At 37.2% G+C, this 20,131-nt stretch overlaps 1 protein-coding gene across 14 annotated transcripts in view; it reads left to right on the top strand.

Annotated features, from left to right (window-relative positions):
• The window catches only part of DTNB (dystrobrevin beta), a 238,612-nt gene that overhangs the window by 19,644 nt on the left and 198,837 nt on the right, over positions 1-20,131 (top strand). For all 14 annotated transcript variants that reach the window (XM_040224496.1, XM_040224497.1, XM_040224500.1 and 11 more), the window contains exons 2-4: positions 8,427-8,494; positions 14,894-14,974; positions 18,370-18,583. In XM_040224496.1, the coding sequence (XP_040080430.1) occupies positions 8,428-8,494; positions 14,894-14,974; positions 18,370-18,583 (362 nt within the window). In that variant the 5' untranslated portion in view covers position 8,427. The remainder of the gene's footprint in view (positions 1-8,426; positions 8,495-14,893; positions 14,975-18,369; positions 18,584-20,131) is intronic.

Raw genomic sequence — 20,131 nt, forward strand, 5'->3', positions numbered from 1 at the left:
TACAGTTCATGGGGTCACAAAGAGTCAGACATGACTGAGCTACTAACGCGTGCGCGTGCGCGCGCGCACACACACACACACACACACACACACTAGTGTTTAGTGGTATCTCATTGTTGTTTTACTTTGTAATTTCCTAATGACAGATGATGCTGAACCTCTTTTCATATGCTTACCATCTGTTTAACTTCTTTGATAAGATATCTGTTCACATCTTCTGATTATTTTTAAGTTGGGCTGTTTGCTTACTGTTGAATTTTAAGAGTCCTTTTCATAATCTGAATACAAGTTCTCCATCAGGTATATGTTTTGAAAATCTTTCACTCTGGCTCTTTTCATTCTGTTAACAGTATCTTTTACAGAACAATTAATTTTAATAAGATCCGATTTTTCCTTTCATGGATAATGCTTTTGGTGTTATATCTAAAAACTCGTTTATTCAGTTTGGCCTTGGGCTTAGGTCATTAAATAACCTTTTCTAGGAATTTAACAATTTCAGCTCTTTTCAGATTGAAGAAACTTTGCTTATATTCTCACAGCTAGGCTCTAGTCTTCTCTCGTTTGTAGACTAAAGCTGTACTATGGTTCTTCTTTTGTTTTAAAATTTGCTTCTAAGATGTTTATTATTGCACTGTTCATAATAGTAGATAGTTGGAAATATTATCAACAGTCAAGGCGCAGATGAATGATTGTGATAAATTCCATTCTCTCATTAAAAATTATGGTTTGAAGAGTATTCAGTGACATGGAAAGGTGCTCAAATATATTGTTCAGGTTTTTTCCCAGCTTTATTGAGGTATAATAGACAAAGTTGTATATTTAAAGTGTACAACATAATTTGATAAATGTATACATTGTGCAGTGATTACCACAGTGAAGTTAATTAGCTCCTTCTGCCTTGTGTGTGTATGGTGGTGGTTTGAGATATACACTCTTAGCAAATTTCAAACATGCAATAGGGCAGTATCAACTGTAGTCACCAACCTGTGCATTTGACCCCCAACTCATCTTTTAAGTGAAAGTTTGAATCCTTTGTATCTCCCCATTTTCCCAACTCTCCAGCCCCTTGGAACTACTAATCTACTCTGCTTCTATGACAAGTTTGACTCCTTATAGATTACACATATGAGTGAGATTGTATAGTATTTATTTTTCTCTGGCTTATTTCACTTTGTGTTCTGATTTTTTCGGGTGGAATGAAGTTCCTAAGTCGAGTGATTAGGATCTGCCGAAGAGCACGCACGTGTGCACAAATGTATCTAGTGGATTTCTCTGCATATTCACAGGATGAACTACAGGAAGAAGGGGTTGCAGAGTCCTGAGATCATGGCGTCATCGAATTTTATTTGTGCATTCATGTGGACAAAGATTTTGGCAGTTGAAATGGGAAAAAAGGGTGGATATGAGCATGATTATGAGGAAGGAAATGGCAGTGTTTGAAATCAAGGTTAGTATGTGAAGTGGATGATAAGGAGGTGTTGGTTACTTCTAGATTATGAGGCTCAGAAAAGGCAAAGTGCCAGGAGTCCGAGTGGAAGGAAGAAGAGAGATGTGTTTATATTCACGCAAGTGTTTATCTTTAAAGTCGTATCAGGAAGACAAGGACACATAATCGGGTTTGGTAATCGGATTGGGCTTCCCTGGTGGCTCAGCAGTAAAGAATCTGTCTGCTAATGCAGAAGACATGGGTTCAATCCCTGGGTTAGGAAAATCCGCTGGAGAAGGAAATGGCAACCCACTCCAGTATTCTTGCCTGGGAAATTCCATGGACAGAGGAGCCTGACTGGCTATAGTCCATGGGATTGCAAAAGAGTGGGACATGACTTACAGACTGAACAGCAGCAACAAAGTGCTGATCTTTAAAGTTGTATCAGGAGGACAAGGGCATATGATCAGGCTTGGTAGGAGGATTAGATCTTTGTCAGGCGTGGACTCTTAAAATTGTAATTACAAAGATAGAGATATCAGTATCCATGGAGCCCTGGAATGGAATCACCTCAAGGCTGAGGGAAGTCATTTATAGTCATCTTAATTTTTGTGTACCCCATACATTTGCATTTTATGAAATCTGAACTATAAGATTGATTGAAATGGAATATCTTTAATATTTTACTTTGAGTTCCACAAAAAGCTGACTCTTAGACAAGGATTTGAGTGCAAGTATGAGATTTTGTTTTACGTTATCCTTGCAGATACTTGTAGGGGACGAGGAAGTGAATAGGGAAGGGAAGTTAGCAAATAAAGGCTTTGTTATAAAACAAGTTCCTGCTGTGGATAACTGAAGCTTATTCCCACCAGTGAGCTCTAGGAGCTCATATAACACATGTCCTCAGAGTTATACTCCTTAAAGGGCTTCCCTGGTGGCTCAGTTAGTTAAGAATCCGCCCGCAGTGTGGGAGACCTGGGTTCGATCCCTGGGTTGGGAAGATCCCCTGGAGGAGGGCATGGACCCATACCAGTATTCTTGCCTGGAGAATCCCCATGAACAGAGGAACCTGGTGGGCTACAGTCCATGGGATCACAAAGAGTTGGACACGACTGAGTGACTTTCACATGCACAGATGCAAGGTAGGTAGGGTATGTGTATACCAACTACATCAATCATTAAGACTGTTTCTGCTGCTGCTGCTAAGTCGCTTCAGTCGTGTCCGACTCTGTGCGACCCCATAGACGGCAGCCCACCAGGCTTCGCCATCCCTGGGATTCTCCAGGCAAGAACACTGGAGTGGGTTGCCATTCCCTTCTCCAGCGCATGAAAGTGAAAAGTGAAAGTGAAGTTGCTCAGTCATGTCCGACTCCTGCGACCCCATGGACTGCAGCCTACCAGGCTCCTCCGTCCATGGGATTTTCCAGGCAAGAGTACTGGACTGGGTTGCCATTGCCTTCTCCTGTTTCTAGGAAGGGGTAAACTTATAGTATTTTATAGTATTTCAGGCCTGTCATGCAGAATAGGAAATAGACTTTAGAGGTCAGAGAGAGCCTGGTTTCTCTATTAAAACAAAAACAAAGAGAAATAAAGAAAAGCAGATCCTATCAGTCAGTATAGAAGGATTCAATAAAGATTAGGAGATATGGAAAATGAGAGCACCCTATAAACTCTTTCCTTAATACCCTGCCATGCAGTTCCCACATCTTTGGCTCATTTACTTTGGGCCATCAAAACCCCCACGCCGACTTACATGAGCTAGCCTACAGCATGTTAGGACTGGTGCCAGGTGTCCTTTATAGAACATTAAATCCTGGGTCACGGGCCAAGTATTGCCATGTCAGCAGACTTTGTCTTGTCTTACACTTGGCTCAGGTTGAACACTCGTCAATTCCAGGTATGTTCTTCCAGTTCCTGTTGGTGCATATTGTCAGGTCCAGCAGCTGTTTCGATGAATCCTCACTTTTCTATCCAAAGTGGGGCCAGCCCCTTCCAATTCTGTTGATGTGAATGAGGCTGGACCCTGGTTACTAGCCTGGAAACAGGGAGGAAGGTAGGGACAGATTTTGAGGTGGGTCCGCATCTTTTGAGGCATGCATCTGAGATGAGGCCTTTGCGTGGGCTTTAGGCCGAGGAAACAGCCCCTGGAGCAAGAGCAGGAGAGCCACTTCTGCCCCAGAGTGTTCAGGAGAATCTTGGCTGGACTGTGAATTCAATCTTCTTTAAGTTGCCTACCTTCGTAATTTGAATTTGAGCCTGATTTTTAGCACAGTCTGCTCTCAAGTTGTGGGAGCTGAGGGTTCCTGAGAAAATGCTGCCATGGAGATCATCTGGCTGTCATAGCTTGCTCTGAGCTGGTACTTGACTGATTTAAGTCTTGATATTTTCTTTCTTCTGTGCATCAGTCCTTCTTAACAAAAGCTCAACCATTTAGTTGTCTTTAAAATTCCTGGTGCTCCTATCTCTCTCAAATGTGAGTTATTGCATAAGCCAGTCATCTTCTAAGTGTATCCCTTACTAGTTTCACCACATCAAGAGTCTTAGTACTATCCATGCAGCAGCACACCAGGGGTTCTCACCAAGCCACTTAATCCTAGCACAGGGATCCTTGTCGTCTGTTTGGTGAGTGATCCACTTACAGAATTCATCTCAGAGGTCTGTTTTACAGGATCAAATCTGTCTTATTTTGGATTACCCTAGAAGAAAATGCTCTGTAAGGACTCAAGTGCAATTTTTTTTTTAAAAATTATTTTTTAGATCCTAGAGAATACTGGTGAAAGAGTGGAGAAGTGAGACAGAGAAGAGAAAGTAGTTAATAAGGTATTTCATATAAGTTGCCATGGGTGAGCAAAGTTAATTCCAAAGGGGAGCTCAGGAAGTCAGTGGAACACATGGCCTCAGAGTTATTCCCTCTGATAGGTAAAGAAGCTGGATTATTTATATATTAACTTCCATCAGTGGGAGGACTGCTGTCCAGGGATGTTAATCCCCTGGTACTTCCGGACTGCACTGCAGATGTCAAAGCCTTCAGTGGCCAGAAAAAGCCTCAAATAAAGAAATGCAAATGCTGGCAACCGGAAGCTGATAAGTTATGCATCAGAGTAGTAGTATGGGTAATGCAATAAAGGCAGAATATCAGCAGGTTCCACTGCACCTGCTAAGTTAACAAATAAGGTCAGTATTGGGGCTTCTGTTGAATAACAAGCTTTTCTTCCATGTTGGCTGGTTTTGAGAGTTTTTCTAAAAATACATTCTTCTGGATATAGGTCTTGTGTCAGACCTGTGATTTGCAGATATTTTTCTCCCAGGGTGTACCTTTTGTTTTCTTATTGGTTTCTTTAATAGAACAGAAGTATTTAATTTTGGTGATATCTAGTTTATTATTATAATTTTCTTTTGTTCTTTGTGCTTTTAGAGTGATACTTCAGACCATGAAGATTTTCTCTCATGGTTTCTTCTTTTACACTTTTACATTTATGTCTGTCTTCCATTTTGAACTAATTTTTATTTATGGTGTGAGGTATAGGTCAAGGTTCATCTTTTTGACATAAGCATAACCAGTTTTTCTGACACCCAGACTGTCCTTTCTTCATTGAATTTCTTTTGCATCTTAAAAGAAAAATCAAGTGGCCATATTTGTGTGCCTCTGTATCCAGACTCTGTTCTATTTCGTTGATCTGTGTACTTGTCCCTTTGTCAATATCATGCTGTCTTGATTACTGTAGTTTTTTAGTAATTCTTAAAATTGAATAGTACATGCCTCTAACGTTATTCTTCCTTTCCAAAATTTCTTATCTGGTCTGTACCTTTAGGCTCTCCATATAAAATTTAGAACTGTCTATATTTACAAAAAATTATGCTGGGGTTTTGATTAGGCCATCTGATTAGATGATACATTTTTCTTCAAATTTTTGACTCTTGTAGTTTCCCAGGGTAGCTGCTTTTATTGATACTGCCACTGCTTGGCTACTGCCACTGCTTGGCTGGAGTGGGAGAAAATGAAGAAAAAGAAGAGAGAGGAAAAAAGTGCTGGGAAGTCTCTCCCATTCTCTCTGGATGGGCTTTAGACTTCTTTCTTCTCTTTAAGCTGTAGCTAGAGGATTTTTCCCAGATTCCTCTGTGTGCTAGGTTCAGGGGTTTGTGCTTGTTGAGTTCAAGCCAGGGGCTCAAGAGGGAAAAAAGGATAAACTCACCAGCTGTTTGGTGGTATTTTGGATTCTGTTGTATTCTTTTCCAGTCCACCTGGTGATATTTACTTTCACCAACCTCAAATAACTCCAGCACACATTCCGTGCAGGTGTATAATTTGATGGGAGAGTAAGGGCTTCCCAGGTGGCTCAGTGGTAAAAAAAAAAAAAAAAATCACCTGCCAATGCTGGAGATACAGGTTTGATCACTGGGTCAGGAAGATCCTCTGGAGAAGGAAATGACAACCTGCTCCAGTATTGTTGCCTGGGAAATTCCACGGACAGAGGAGCCTGGTAGGCTACAGTCCATTGAATTGCAAAGAGTCGGACATGACTGTGCACAAATGCACAATGTCAGTTTGTGCTGACTACCTTAGTAATATCTAAAACTTCCTGGGGGAAGATTATTAGTAAAAGTGTACTGACACAGCATTTTGGAGGGCAATTTGGCATTCCTTGGAAGGACTGACACTAAAGCTGAAACTCCAATACTTTGGCCACCTCATGCGAAGAGTTGACTCATTGGAAAAGACTCTGATGCTGTGAGGGATTGAGGGCAGGAGGAGAAGGGGACGGCAGAGGATGAGATGGCTGGATGGCATCACCGACTCCATGGACAAGAGTTTGGGTGGACTCCGGGAGTTGGTGATGGACAGGGAGGCCTGGCGTGCTGTGATTCATGGGGTCACAAAGAGTCAGACACGACTGAGCGACTGAACTGACTGACTGACCAAAATTTTAAATGGATACAGCAATGAAGAATGAATCTTAGAGTAATTAATAAGGCAGTTGCCAAGGATAAACTTCCGATAATGGAAGTGAAACTCAAACCCTTGTGGAATGTGGGATGATTGTTGTCAGTTTGACATGGGAACATGCTAACCGAACTGAGCCAGTCATTTGTAGTAATGCAGTATTAATTACTGTTGCTTTAGGTTGGATTGGCATACTTTTTCTTAAAGCATCAGATAGTAAAGATTTTAGACTTTGCGTGCCAGATGCTTTTTGTTGAAAACACTCAACTCAGCCTTTGTAGTATGAGAACATCCATAGAGAATAGATAAATGAATAGGTGTGGTTGTGTTCCAATAAAACTTTATTTGCAAAAACAGGTGACAGGTCAGATCTGGTCCTGGGTAGTATAGTTTCTCTAGTTTAATTATCCCTGCTTTACATGACCTCTTGCTTCCAGTGCTACTGTATTCATACATGTATTTGTGGGCTCTGAAGTGGCATTGGCAGTACAATATGTTTTTATTAATTTTTTAAAGATTAATCTGGAAATAAAGATAAAATTTAGAGAATTGTCCTGAAAAATTTAGGGATCTCCCGGAATTCTTAGATTCTACTTTGAGAAAAATTGATTTAAAGAACAAAGTAGAAGAAATTTAATAAATTATATATTTTATAAAGGATATTATGATTCTCTATTTTAATTTGTGTTTAGCATTTAAACTTTGTAATACACAGTGAGAGACCAAGTTTTTGGATAGGAGGGAGGAGGTTTTTGAATACCCTTTTTCTTTATAATTACAGGCTACTTAGATTTCATTAGATTTTTTTTTTGCTGTTTCTGGTTGCTTTTTCTTCAGCTTACTTTCCTTCTGTTTAAAACTGTTTCCTCTTGGGGGCAAATTGTTAAGTAACCATCACTTACTATTTGGTAACATTACAGTGATTTAGGAATGGGATAGTTTTAATGATCAAAATATTAATTGCAGAATGTTAAGGAATATATTTACATTTTAAATTTTCTTTAGGCTATAACTAAACTTTCAGTAGGCACTTTGCTTTAATGGATATGTAATTTGTGTAGTCATCATTTAATTTATGATTCTACACATTTGAGAATGTTATGTAAATAACTCCATGATCTACAGTAGTTTAATCTGCTTAGGGAATTATTTAGCATATGTTATTTGTAGATATTTTTTACTTCATAGAGTAAGGCAGAGTTTAGCTGAAATTGTCACAAATTTTACATCAGTAAGGTCCATGCAGTGGGCTATTGTGTTCTCTTTTAAGCACAGAGATTTGAAATGTATTTAGAAACAAAAGTTGTGAAAGAAGTTTAATGAAAGGGTTGCAATTTTGCTCTATTGCTTGTGCATTCTGTGTCTTTGAGCAAGTTAGTGTTCTTTTCTAAACATCTGTTTTCTAATCTATAAAATGGGATAATAATAATGCCAACACTCAGAATTGTTGGGAGAATTAAATGAGATAATGCATGGAAAGAGTTTTATTTTTAAACAAAGTGACTGGCATAGCGTAAGTCATGTGGTTAAAAACTTATGTTTAGGAGTTCTTTGAATTTGTGCATGAATTCCTCTTTCAGTACTTTTTAATATAAAAATAAAAGATTTTATTTATATCTTTTATGTATAAGCTAGTTATCTTAATGTGTTTATTATTATAGCCTTTCATTATAATTATTATCTAAAATGTTTTTAATGACATGTTTATCTATGTAAAACAGTAGGAATATGGGGAAATTGTTTCGACTAATCCAGGACTCTGTAGAGAAAATAAAGTTAAAAATACGACAGGGCCCCATATTGTCTGCACAGGAAGCAAGTGTATGAGCTCATTTAAGTATTGACTTTATAATATTTTAGAAGCTGTCAAATAAGGGGACAACAGTTTGTCTTTTTCTTCCTTGGGCTTCCACTTTACTTTTATCGGTATCCTTTTAATGTGTGTGTATATGGCTTGGTTTCCTGTACCTCTCCAAAACAGACTGATAAGCACTTGGTGGAACTGTCAAATTACATGTTTGTTTACACAGTTGTTTATTGTATCCTTCTTTTCTTTAGGATGATTGAGGAAAGTGGGAACAAGCGGAAGACCATGGCAGAGAAGAGGCAGCTGTTCATAGAAATGCGTGAGTCTTCTGGAATCCTTGTTTGTATTAATGTGTGGGAATGTCTTTTTTTTCTCCTGATCAAATCAGAGCTTTAATCTGAAGTTTTATGTTACAGATTTTAGAAAGAGAGGAATGGGAGTTAAAGAATCATGCAGTTGGAGGACACCAAGCCAGAGCATTACTTTAATTGAATTAACTTTAGTTGCTTGCTTAAGCAAGGTCATAAATAATGACAAATATGTTACCTAGAATATCTGTGAGTTTAAAGCATGCCAGTAAGTTTAGACCTCTTGCAATAACTCCATTGTTATCATGAGCTTGCAGGTGATGATAAATAATATGTTATATAAATTACCTTACTGTAGTTGACCAGTTTTCCCAGCACCTTGTTAAAGAGATTGTCTTTACTCCATTGTATATTCTTGCCTTCTTTGTCAAAGATAAGGCGTCCATAGGTGTGTGGATTTATCTCTGGGTTTCCTATTTTGTTCCATTGATCTGTATTTCTGTCTTTGTGCCAGTACCATACTGTCTTGATGACTGTGGTGTTGGGAAAACTGGTCAACCACTTGTAAAAGAATGAAACTAGATTACTTTCTAACACCACACACAAAAATAAACTCAAAATGGATTAAAGATCTAAATGTAAGACCAGAAACTATAAAACTCATAGAAGAGAACATAGGCAAAACACTCTCTGATATAAATCACAGCAGGATCCTCTATGATCCACCTCCCAGAATACTGGAAATAAAAGCAAAAATAAACAAATGGGATCTAATTAAAATTAAAAGCTTCTGCACAACAAAGGAAACTATAAGCAAGGTGAAAAGACAGCCTTCTGAATGGGAGAAAATAATAGCAAATGAAGCAACTGACAAACAACTAATCTCAAAAATATACAAGCAACTTATGCAGCTCAATTCCAGAAAAATAAATGACCCAATCAAAAAATGGGCCAAAGAACTAAATAGACATTTGTCCAAAGAAGATATACGGATGGCTAACAAACACATGAAAAGATCCTCAACGTCACTCGTTATCAGAGAAATGCAAATCAAGACCACAATGAGGTCCCATTTCACACCAGTCAGAATGGCTGCGATCCAAAAGTCTACAAGCAATAAATGCTGGAGAGGGTGTGGAGAAAAGGGAACCCTCTTACACTGCTGGTGGGAATGCAAACTAGTACGCCACTATGGAGAACAGTGTGGAGATTCCTTAAAAAATTGCAAATAGAACTGCCTTATGACCCAGCAATCCCACTGCTGGGCATACACACTGAGGAAACCAGAATTGAAAGAGACACATGTACCCCAATGTTCATTGCAGCACTGTTTATAATAGCCAGGACATGGAAACAACCTAGATGTCCATCAGCAGATGAATGGATAAGAAAGCTGTGGTACATATATACAATGGAGTATTACTCAGCCATTAAAAAGAATACATTTGAATCAGTTCTAATGAGATGGATGAAACTGGAACCGCTTATACAGAGTGAGGTAAGCCAGAAAGAAAAACACCAATACAGTATACTAACACATATATATGGAATTTAGAAAGATGGTAATGATAACCCTGTATGTGAGATAGCAAAAGAGACACAGATGTATAGAATGGACTTTTGGACTCTGAGGGAGAGGGAGAGGGTGGGACGATTTGGGAGAATGACACTGAAACATGTATACTATCATGTAAGAAATGAATCGCCAGTCTATGTTCGATACAGGATGCTTGGGGCTGGTGCACGGGGATGATCCAGAGAGATGATATGGGGTGGGAGGTGGGAGGGCGGTTCAGGATTGGGAACTCATGTACACCCATGGTGGATTCATGTCAATGTATGGCAAAACCAATACAGTATTGTAAAGTAAAATAAAATAAAAATAAAAATTAAAAAAAAATTGAGATATAGTGACATATATTTCTCCTTTGCTCTATTAACATACATAATTCTGGGACAGTCTTTTTCTTAAAGAGTCAAAAAGTAAATATTTTAGGATTTGCAGGTGATATGATTTATTTGTCATAGCTATCTTTATTATTGTGCCACTCAGTAGTATTCTTAAGCCTTTCTGTTTTTGGACAGTAGCTTTAAATTTCCTATGTTAAACAGTGATGAAATTAGTTTGTTAATTCTTTGGGTGTTATTTTTTTTTTTGACAGCACTGCATGTCATGTGGGATCTTAGTTCCCTTATCCGAGACTGAACCCGTGCCCCTTGCTTTGGGAGCATGAAGTCTCTTTGCTTAATATTTTATCTTTTGGACTTTAACCCCATGAAAGTAAGAATCACATGTATTTATCATGGTAGCCCCATCAACTCAATAAATATTTATTAAAGGAGAAATTATGTAGAAATTTGATAGTTTATAATTTTCATATGATATAAAATTACTAAGAAAAATGATAAGTGATAGTTTCTCAACTCTGGTACCAAAATAAAAGCTTCCTAGTTGAGTCTACAATATACTTGATGCCAGGCCTTCATATTCAGAGATTCTGATTTTATTTTTCCTTTTCCTGAATTTTGTCACTTTTATTGTTTTTTTCCTAGAAACTTTTGGCTTTATTGGTCCTCTCCCTGAATCTTTGTTTTCTACCTCATTATTTCATGTTATTACATGGTTTATTATTTTCTTCTTTCTACTTTAGGCAGTTCTATATTTTTATAGGTAGAGGTTTATTTTCAGACTTTTTTTTCTTTCCTATGTAAGCATGAATACTTTTTCATGACTTTCTATTTTTGTAGGTGTGTCTTCTGATATATACTTTTTCATTATTAGATTTCTGTGTTTTCTGATTTCTGTTATGAATTATTTAGAAGTATCCTTTTACACTAGTAAGTGGATGTTTTTAATTATAAGAATATTTAGCTTGATTTATGCATCAGGGAATGAGGAACACTCTAGAATCTTTGTGTTTCTTGATATTTTATGTTATTTGTTTTTCTGAATATTCCCTGAATGCTTGAAAATAACATACATGATTTCTCTATTATCTCAATCAAGCTTGTTATATTTTATTAAAGTCTTTTTATCCTTGCTCATTTGACTGCTTGATCTTAATTACTGGAAGATGTTGAAAATCTCTGCATTGATCATGGATTTAAAATTTTCCCCCTGTAGTACTGTCAGTGTTTTGAAGGTTTCATTCTTAGATGCATATATATTAAAATGTTCTGTCTACCTAGAAAATTGAATCTTTTATTATTAAATAGGTACATTTTTTTCTAGTAATGTTTCTTTGCTTTGAGGTCTGATTTGTTGTATATTAATATAGCTTTCTTTTGGTTAGCATGCCTAGTACAGTATATTTATTTTTATTCTTTAAATTTTTTTGTTATTAATGCTGTTATGAATACTGATATGTTTCATTTTTCTTCCATTATATTTTGTGCTCAATTTTGTTGTTTCTCTGTTGTGTTTTGTTTTTTCCCTCTTTCCTTGGCTTTTCTTAGATGAATTGAGCTTCCTTCCTTCCTATTCTACTTTTTTCCTCTACTTAATTGTGAGTTGTATGTTCTTTTTCTGTTCTTTTTGTGGTTACTCCAGAAATTTTAACATCAATTAAAATGAAGTCCAAATCCTATCAATATTTATAGCTTTGTTCAAAGTAATACAAGAATATTAGAATGCTTTAGAGTACCTCCTTTATGAAATAGATGCTACTTTTTGTGTTTTTTGAAGCCCACAAATTAAACTTTATTTTTATTCTGTATAATCCACTTTTGTTTTATGCAGCCTATTTGGTTATCACTTTCCTTGCTTGCCATTATTTAAAAAAAAATTAAGTCTTGGTGGAATCAGCCATGTGTCTCTACCATTTCCCTTTGTGGGATTTTAAAACTTTCCCCCCTAATTCACCAACTGTGAGAGTCACCCTTGAGTGATCTTGATTTTATTTGTACCTTCCTCTCTTCTGGGACCTCTGGCTTCATCTTCGGTCCCTAGGGTTTCTAATTGGACTGCCAAGAAAAAAATGAGGAAGTCATTCACGTTCAGATTTGTTACTTATTCAGACTATTTTTTAAAATATTTTTTCTTAATCAGAAGTACTTGTAAAAGTTTTTGGACAGCTCTGAAATGTTACTATGCATTTATTAGATTTATAATCTCTTCCTCTTCTTTCTCCTTCCATGCTCCTTATCTCCCCAGTTAGATTCCTTTCTCAGCAAAGTAAATTTATTTCCTCATGCCTCTCATTGGTCTACTGAGCACCTCCACCACATCCTATGGCTTCCTGGAACACCTTTGGAATGCTTGGCCCTACTTGAAGAGGGCTGAAAGCATCAACATGTTTACACAGAAAGAGGAGTTGACCGCGCTACTACTTTTATTATCTCCCTCCATCAGCCTTGCCTTGCTAGTGTCTACAGTTGTATAACCTTTTGACTTGACTTTATATTTTTCGGAAAAGAACAGATCAGAGTCCTTTATGCCAGGCATTCCAGAACTTCCTAATTTTCAATAGTTTATTCATTCAGTAAATATTTAGTTGTTGTTTAGTTGCTCAGGTATTAATATAAATCTTCATGAACTTAGATTAGGCAACACCTTCTCAGGTATGACACCAAAAGCACAAGTGACTAAAGATGAATAGATACAGTGGATTAATCAAAGTTAAACACTTTTGTACTCTAGTAGATATGACTAAGAAAGTGAAATGACTACTCACAGAATGGGAGGAAAAATTTGCAAATCATATATTTCATAAGGGATTCGTCTCTATAACATATAAAAGACTCTTACAACTCAATGATGAAAGACAAACAACCCAATTAAGAAATAAGCAGAGTGACTCATAAGGGGAAGAGGTTTCCTTTTGAAATAATGAAAAATTTCTAAAAACTGTAGTGATGGTTGTACAACTAAATTGAATACTTTAAATGGGTGAATTCTATTTCAAAAAAACCTGTTATATTAGAAAACAGGACTGAACAGTGTATGTATAGAAGGATAGAAATTTTGTGAGAGCCAGGTGATGAAGGAAATAATTTTAATTGTGACATCAAGGTAAAGGTTGATTAAAGTGAGATTAAAAGAAATCTTTGCTTCAGTTTTTGGTCAATAAGTATGTTCACCAAAAACCTGGAAAAAATCCTTCCTTTTTTCTTTTCTTTTTTTTCCCTATACTGTGGAATGAGCAGAAATGAGAGATGACTGTAAATATTGGTAGAAGAAAATAATTAATGACAGTTCCCTTTCCTTCTTTTGAGTCAAAAGTTGCTGCCAGATCTTACAAAGGCTGTATGGATGAAAAAAAAAAAACCAAAACTGACATTGGAGGTCAGAGTTCCCTGAAGTGGGCTTAACGTTCAAGGAGACTTTTACAGCAAATTTTGAAATGAAAACAAAGTTTGATTCATAGCCTCATGTAATTTAGGCTTTGTTCTAGTTACTATGGCTATATATCACATATCCCCGAACAGTCATTTATTTTACATCTTTTTTGAGTCTGAAAACAGAACATCATCCAGTGCTGATGTCTTGACTTTGCTACATGAAGTCTGAGGCCTCTGTTGGAAGGCTCAGACTCAAGGCTGGGTCATTTGACTTGCTCACGTATGTGTTTGGCAGTTGCTGCTGACTTTAAGCTGATGGACTCGGTTCCTCTGCCTACCAGCATCTCTGTGTGGTCTCTCCACATCCAGCTACTTTGGGCTTCTTTACAACAATGATGTCTGGGTTCCACGCACCCTCAGAGAGTGAGAGCAGGGGCAAGCTGTGCCCGGTTTATCACCCATCTTCAGCAACCAGGCAGTGTTCCTCTGCCACACTCCCTTTGTAGAGGCAGTCACAACGTCCTCACGTGCAGGTGGAGGGAAACAATCTTTAGCTCTTGCTGGGGAGGGGCAGTGTACCGGAAGCGCATAGAACAGTGGTCTGGAAATGCTGGCGTGGCCCTTTCTTGAAAAACACAGGCCACCTCAGACATGGAAGGGGACCTTAGAGATCAGCTGGTCCAGTTCCCCGATTTTTCCGATGAGGCCAGTGAGGCCAGGAGGAAGGGGTATAACATGGCCACGGTCGTGGTCCATGGTTGGTGGTCAGACTGGGGCTGGAATTGAGCTTTCCTGGCTCTAGGCTGAAGTCTTTCCTACTCTACCACTGATTTTCACTTTGCAGAATATGTAATTCATTCACTCAAATCATGAGTGGTCCTCCCCTCAGAGTTTTCCTAGACTAGCAAACAGACTGATGTAGGCAAAACTGCTGGCATCGTGCTTGGCATGGAGTGGGCACACAGAAGCGTTTCTTAACCCTTCTTCTCCACCTTGTGTTTTAGCCAAAGAAGGCCTAGTTGACATGTTATGTATAGCCTGTGCCAACACAGTAGAATAAAGTCACTTCCCCAGTGTGTGGAAATTAAATTGTAAATCTAATTGAAGATTTCTTATTTGCCCTTTTTCAGGTGCTCAGAATTTTGATGTCATACGACTATCAACTTACAGAACAGCTTGCAAATTACGATTTGTACAAAAACGATGCAACCGTAAGTCATTTCTACTCATTTCTATGATAGCTGGATTGAGCTCTTGATAGTATAAAGGATTTTACTGTCTTCTAGTCATCTTGTAATGTTAATTAAATTATTTTTTGTCATAAGTGTTTATCAGAATGTAAGCTTCATAATGGAAAGAACTTCTTCATTTATTCTGGGTGTCCCTCGAAATATTTAAGAAACTCAGTAAGGTAACTAGCTTTGAGATTCATTAATTCTTTAAATGGGAGAATTGATTTCTCCTTGTCACTGTTTTTAGTGAAAAGTTTTGTATAAAATTAATACAATTTATCAGTTTCTGAAGGGAAAGAAAAGCTAATATTTTGATAAAGGTATAATAAAAATTAACTTTCTTGATTAAACTTATAACATAAATCAGCCTTTTCTATAAGCAGTTGCTTCCACAATTGCTACTTCTGAAATAAATATATGTATGTGTATATGTATATACAGGCATATAAAATCCTTCTTAATTTGTGTACAGAGAACTAATTTTGAATTGTACTTTTCTCATATATGTGTTTGTGTATGTATTAAGGAAAAACTGTTCAGTGTAATCTAAAGATCATTAGCCTTAGAGTGGGAAAATCCGTTTTAGCCTAGGTTTTGTTTGCCATTTATTATAAGTCACTTTGTATCTAAATACTTCTACACTGCTTTAAGTCCTACTCAGAAATTCTAGCTTGAAGTTCTCTTTGAAGAGTTTACCATGCCATCCTACACTGAAGTCATGTTTCTTCTCTGATTTGCCAAAGCATTGTTTTTCAAATTATGGGTTGTGACCTGTTAATGGTTCCTGAAACCGTTTTGGTGGACTGTAGCCAGAATTTAAAGCATGTAATGGAGAGAAAGAAGAAGGACAAAAAGCTAGACTATAGCTTATATAGTAAGGTATTTTGTGGAACATGTTTTTTATATATCTAGAAGTATGTGTGTATGTGTGTTTTGATTAAAATACATTTTTGTGGGTTGTCAAAAAGTTTGAAAACCACTGTCCTAGGGCAACTACCAGTTTTATCATTCTTCCTGTAATTCTTAGAACACAGTAGTCTGTGTGTGGGCTGAGCCAGGCTAATGACATTAGTAATATAAACTAAATATGCATGGTTTTAGAAGTTTTATGTTGTCACATATGATTCTTCAATCCACCTGAAATTTTTTTGTGGGTGGAGAGTATAGGTAGGAATCAAATTTTTTCCATATGTATGTTCAATTGACCCTACACTGTTTATTGAAGAGACCATCCGGTTTCTCCATTACTAAAAAAACCTTTTTCTCATATTCATTAGGAGAAATGTACCAGAATGTTGATAGCTGTGTCCATATGTGAGAGGATCTGCTTTTGGACTCTTGTGTTCTATTGGTCTATTTGTCTATCCTTGTACCAATCATCACTGTTATAGCTTTATAGTATGTTCTGAGTATCGGGTAGAGCAAGTCTCCCTACTTTTTTCTATAGAGACATACTCCTTTTTACATTTATTTTCACACAGATTTTAGAATCTGTTAATTCATACTAAAAACATATTTTAATTATAAAATTAAAATTTTAATTGACATATAGTAAAATTCATCCTTTTAATATATAGCACTTGGGATTTTCTTGGGGTTGCACTGAATCTGTAGGTCAAGTTGGGGAGAATTGCTGTATTTCCAGTGTTAAGATTTTATTCTATGAACATGGTATATCCCTCCATTTATTTAGATTTTCATTTTCTGCTAGTTATATTTATAGGTATTTTGGTAGAGATGCTATACATCCTTTATTGGACTTATTCCTAAATTCTTGATGATGTGTAATACTATTATAAGTTTTTAAAATTTCATTACCTGTAACTGGTATGTGGAAATGCAGTGACTTTCATATCTTGATTTGTATCTAGCAGTCATTCTAGACTCACATATTAATTTTAGTGATAAATGTACAGAGTCTTTATGATTTTTAATGTATATAATTTTGTCATTTGAATGAGTTACATTTCTTTATTTCCAATGTTTGTACTGATAATTACTGCATATTTATATGGTTTAGGATCTAAAATACAATAGGAAGGATGATAGTGGGCGTTTTTATCTCATTCTCAGTTTTAGAGAAACGGCTTTCAACATTTTACTATTAAGTAATATGTTAGCTGCAGTTTTTTATAGATATCCTTAATCAGATTAAGGAAGTTGCTAGTAGTATGTTTCTTCATTTCTAAAGTTAAGGTTTATTTTAAAAGTTTTCTTTTGATAATGATATCTGACTTAATTTCGTTTTAACCAGAGGACAATGTTTATATGACTTTAATCCTTTAAAATTTATTGAGATTAGCTTAGCTTTATGACTCAGGGTAAGGTCAATATTTTTTTAAGGTCAATTTTTATGCGTATTCGTTTTATTCTTGAAAGTGAAGCATATTTTCTGATCATTGGGGCAGGACTTCATATGGTGTCAATTATGCCTACTTTATTGGTTGTAAACTTTGTCTATGACTGTACTTATCTTTTTATATGTTTATTCTGTCACTTGCTAAGAGGAGTATGTTACTATCTCCCACAAAGCTTGTGACTTTGTCTTTTTGAGGCTCTGTTACCTTTTGCATTGTGTATTTTTGAATCAGCAAAGGGGAGGCAAAAAAGTGAGTAGGACTAAGTGCTTATATACTGAGTTGAACAAAGAGTAGCAGTTGTGGAAAAATATCAAGAGACTGAAGACAAGAGTTGTTTTAATGAAGTCGGTACAGATTTCTCTCACACTCAATTCACTGTCTCTGGTGATGAGGATGTTTCTTTCCTCCTGAAATAGGGAGGGCATTGTTCACATGGGACTTATTATTCCTGCTTTGGGGCAGAAAGGCGGAAGTCAGAGCGTCCTTTTGGGCATCTGCCATTTTTCAAGTGTCTTTAGCTCAAACTAATCCATAGGCCAAAGTGACATATTTTGGGGTGACATATTCTGCCACTCTTCACTATTCTTTTTAAACAATTATTTATTTGTGGCAGTGCTGGGTCCTCATTGCTGCATGGGCTTTCTCTAGTTGCAGAGAGTAGGGGCTGCTCCCTGGTTGCAGTGCAAGGGCTTCCCCTTGCGGTGGCTTCTCTTGTTGCGGAGCATGGCCCTGGGCGCGTGGGCTTCAGTAACTAGCATGTGGGTTCAGTAGTTGGGACTCCTGGGCTCTAGAGGACACACTCAGTAGTTGTGGGGCACTGGTTTACTTGCTCCACAGCATGTGGGATCCTCCAGGACCAAGGATCCAACCCGTGTCTCCCACATTGGCACTGAGCCACCAGGGAAGGCCTACCCTTCACTATTTTATTAAATGTAAATAAATGTACAGTTCGTATAGCTTTCTGATAAATTAAAGCTGTTGAGTTGTTGACAGCGTCTCTTCTTTGTGTCCTAGTCCATCTTGTTGATATCTGGAACATGATTGAAGCCTTCCGAGACAATGGCCTTAATACGCTGGACCATAGCACTGAGATCAGTGTGTCCCGCCTCGAGACCGTCATCTCATCCATCTACTACCAGCTGAACAAGCGCCTTCCTTCCACTCACCAAATCAGTGTGGAGCAGTCCATCAGCCTCCTTCTCAACTTCATGATTGCTGCGTATGACAGGCTAGTGCCTTCCCTGCTTACTCCATCTTAAGAATACTTCTGTCCTAATCTTCCTTCTTTCACACTGCCTTGCCAGGGCTTGTCAACTCAGAGTCACAGTGAATAGGGAAATGAATTAGTATAAGTCCCTTCTAAAGACTGATTCAGTGCCAGAATGACTTACTGTCCTGTGGCACGTCACATAGTGACCTTTGTAACATTATGGAGAGTCAGAACACTTGAGACGCGTTGTTTGGTAAAAGCATAGATACCTTAATATTGATGTTCTGTATCCAGTGAAATATAGCCAAGTTGTACATTTGATCTTGAGGCTTTCTATCTGACATCTAAGCTAACTTTTTTTATGATGAAATAACAATTGCCCTTGGCCTATAGGATCTTGCTTTCTCTTTATGTTTAGAGTTCTATTTTAATTTTTTTCAATGTAGAACATTGTGTTCTAAACCTTCAAACAATAGAAGAAAACTAAAGATACTCTGAAGTAAAACAGAAATGAGTTGTTATATTGGTATTTATGGAGAATGAAGTTTGTATGATAAAGAATAAAAAAGAAATTATAAATGATGGAAGCACTGAGGTTATTTTCTATTAACTAAGGATTTAGTTGCTAATTCCTGCTATACTGTCAGCTGTCTGGTTTGGATGGGTTCATTCTCTCTCCTTCATTTTTCTCTCTGTAGAAAAGCAAGTTCAGGTATTTGTAGAATGCTGTTAGTTACACTTTATAATATTGAAGGTTCTGTGAATTAATGGTAAAGCCATTCAGATGTCAAGGCCAGGTCACACAGAGGCAGTCACTAAATTCACAACATTTTAAAAGATGTTATCACATTAGATATTCCATCCATTTAATAACAATTTTTTTAAAAAAAATTTGAATTCTTAAAATATGAGTCCCAGAATTCTAGTGCCATTTTCTTAAAGCAGTTTAGATGAATGAATTCAGTAGCTTAGTTTTATACTGTCCAAGGAATGCTTCTTCTGATTCAAAAACCTTAGTAAAAACTGTTGTTCTGTGGTGAGTAAACAGAACCTTATCATGACACTGACTTGCTGAGTGTGTCAATTCAGGGCCATGCAACACAATGTAAGAAACAGTATTTTTAAAGTCAGAAGTAAAAACCATCAGTCAGTCAGTCAGTTCAGTCGCTCAGTCATGTCCAACTCTTTGCGACCCTATGAACCGCAGCATGCCAGGCCTCCCTGTCCATCACCAACTGCCGGAGTTTACCCGAACTCATGTCCATTGAGTCAATGATGCCATCCAACCATCTCATCCTCTGTCGTCCCTTTTGCCTCCTGCCCTCAATTTTTCCCAGCATCAGGGTCTTTTCAAATGAGTCAGCTCTTCGCCTCAGGTGGCCAAAGTATTGGAATAAAAACCATCTGACAACTTAAAAATGACAAAGCGGAGATTATAAACTTTGATTCCATAATTATATCAAATAAGTTAACTACTGTGACTAAAGATTAGAGGAGAAGGGAGAATGAAGAGATAGCAGAGGGAGAATGGGAAGACCAAAGGGAAGGGCAGAAGGCACAGAGGTG

Source organism: Oryx dammah, unplaced genomic scaffold, assembly GCF_014754425.2.
Source record: "Oryx dammah isolate SB20612 unplaced genomic scaffold, SCBI_Odam_1.1 HiC_scaffold_25, whole genome shotgun sequence".
Taxonomy (NCBI): Eukaryota; Metazoa; Chordata; class Mammalia; order Artiodactyla; family Bovidae; genus Oryx; species Oryx dammah.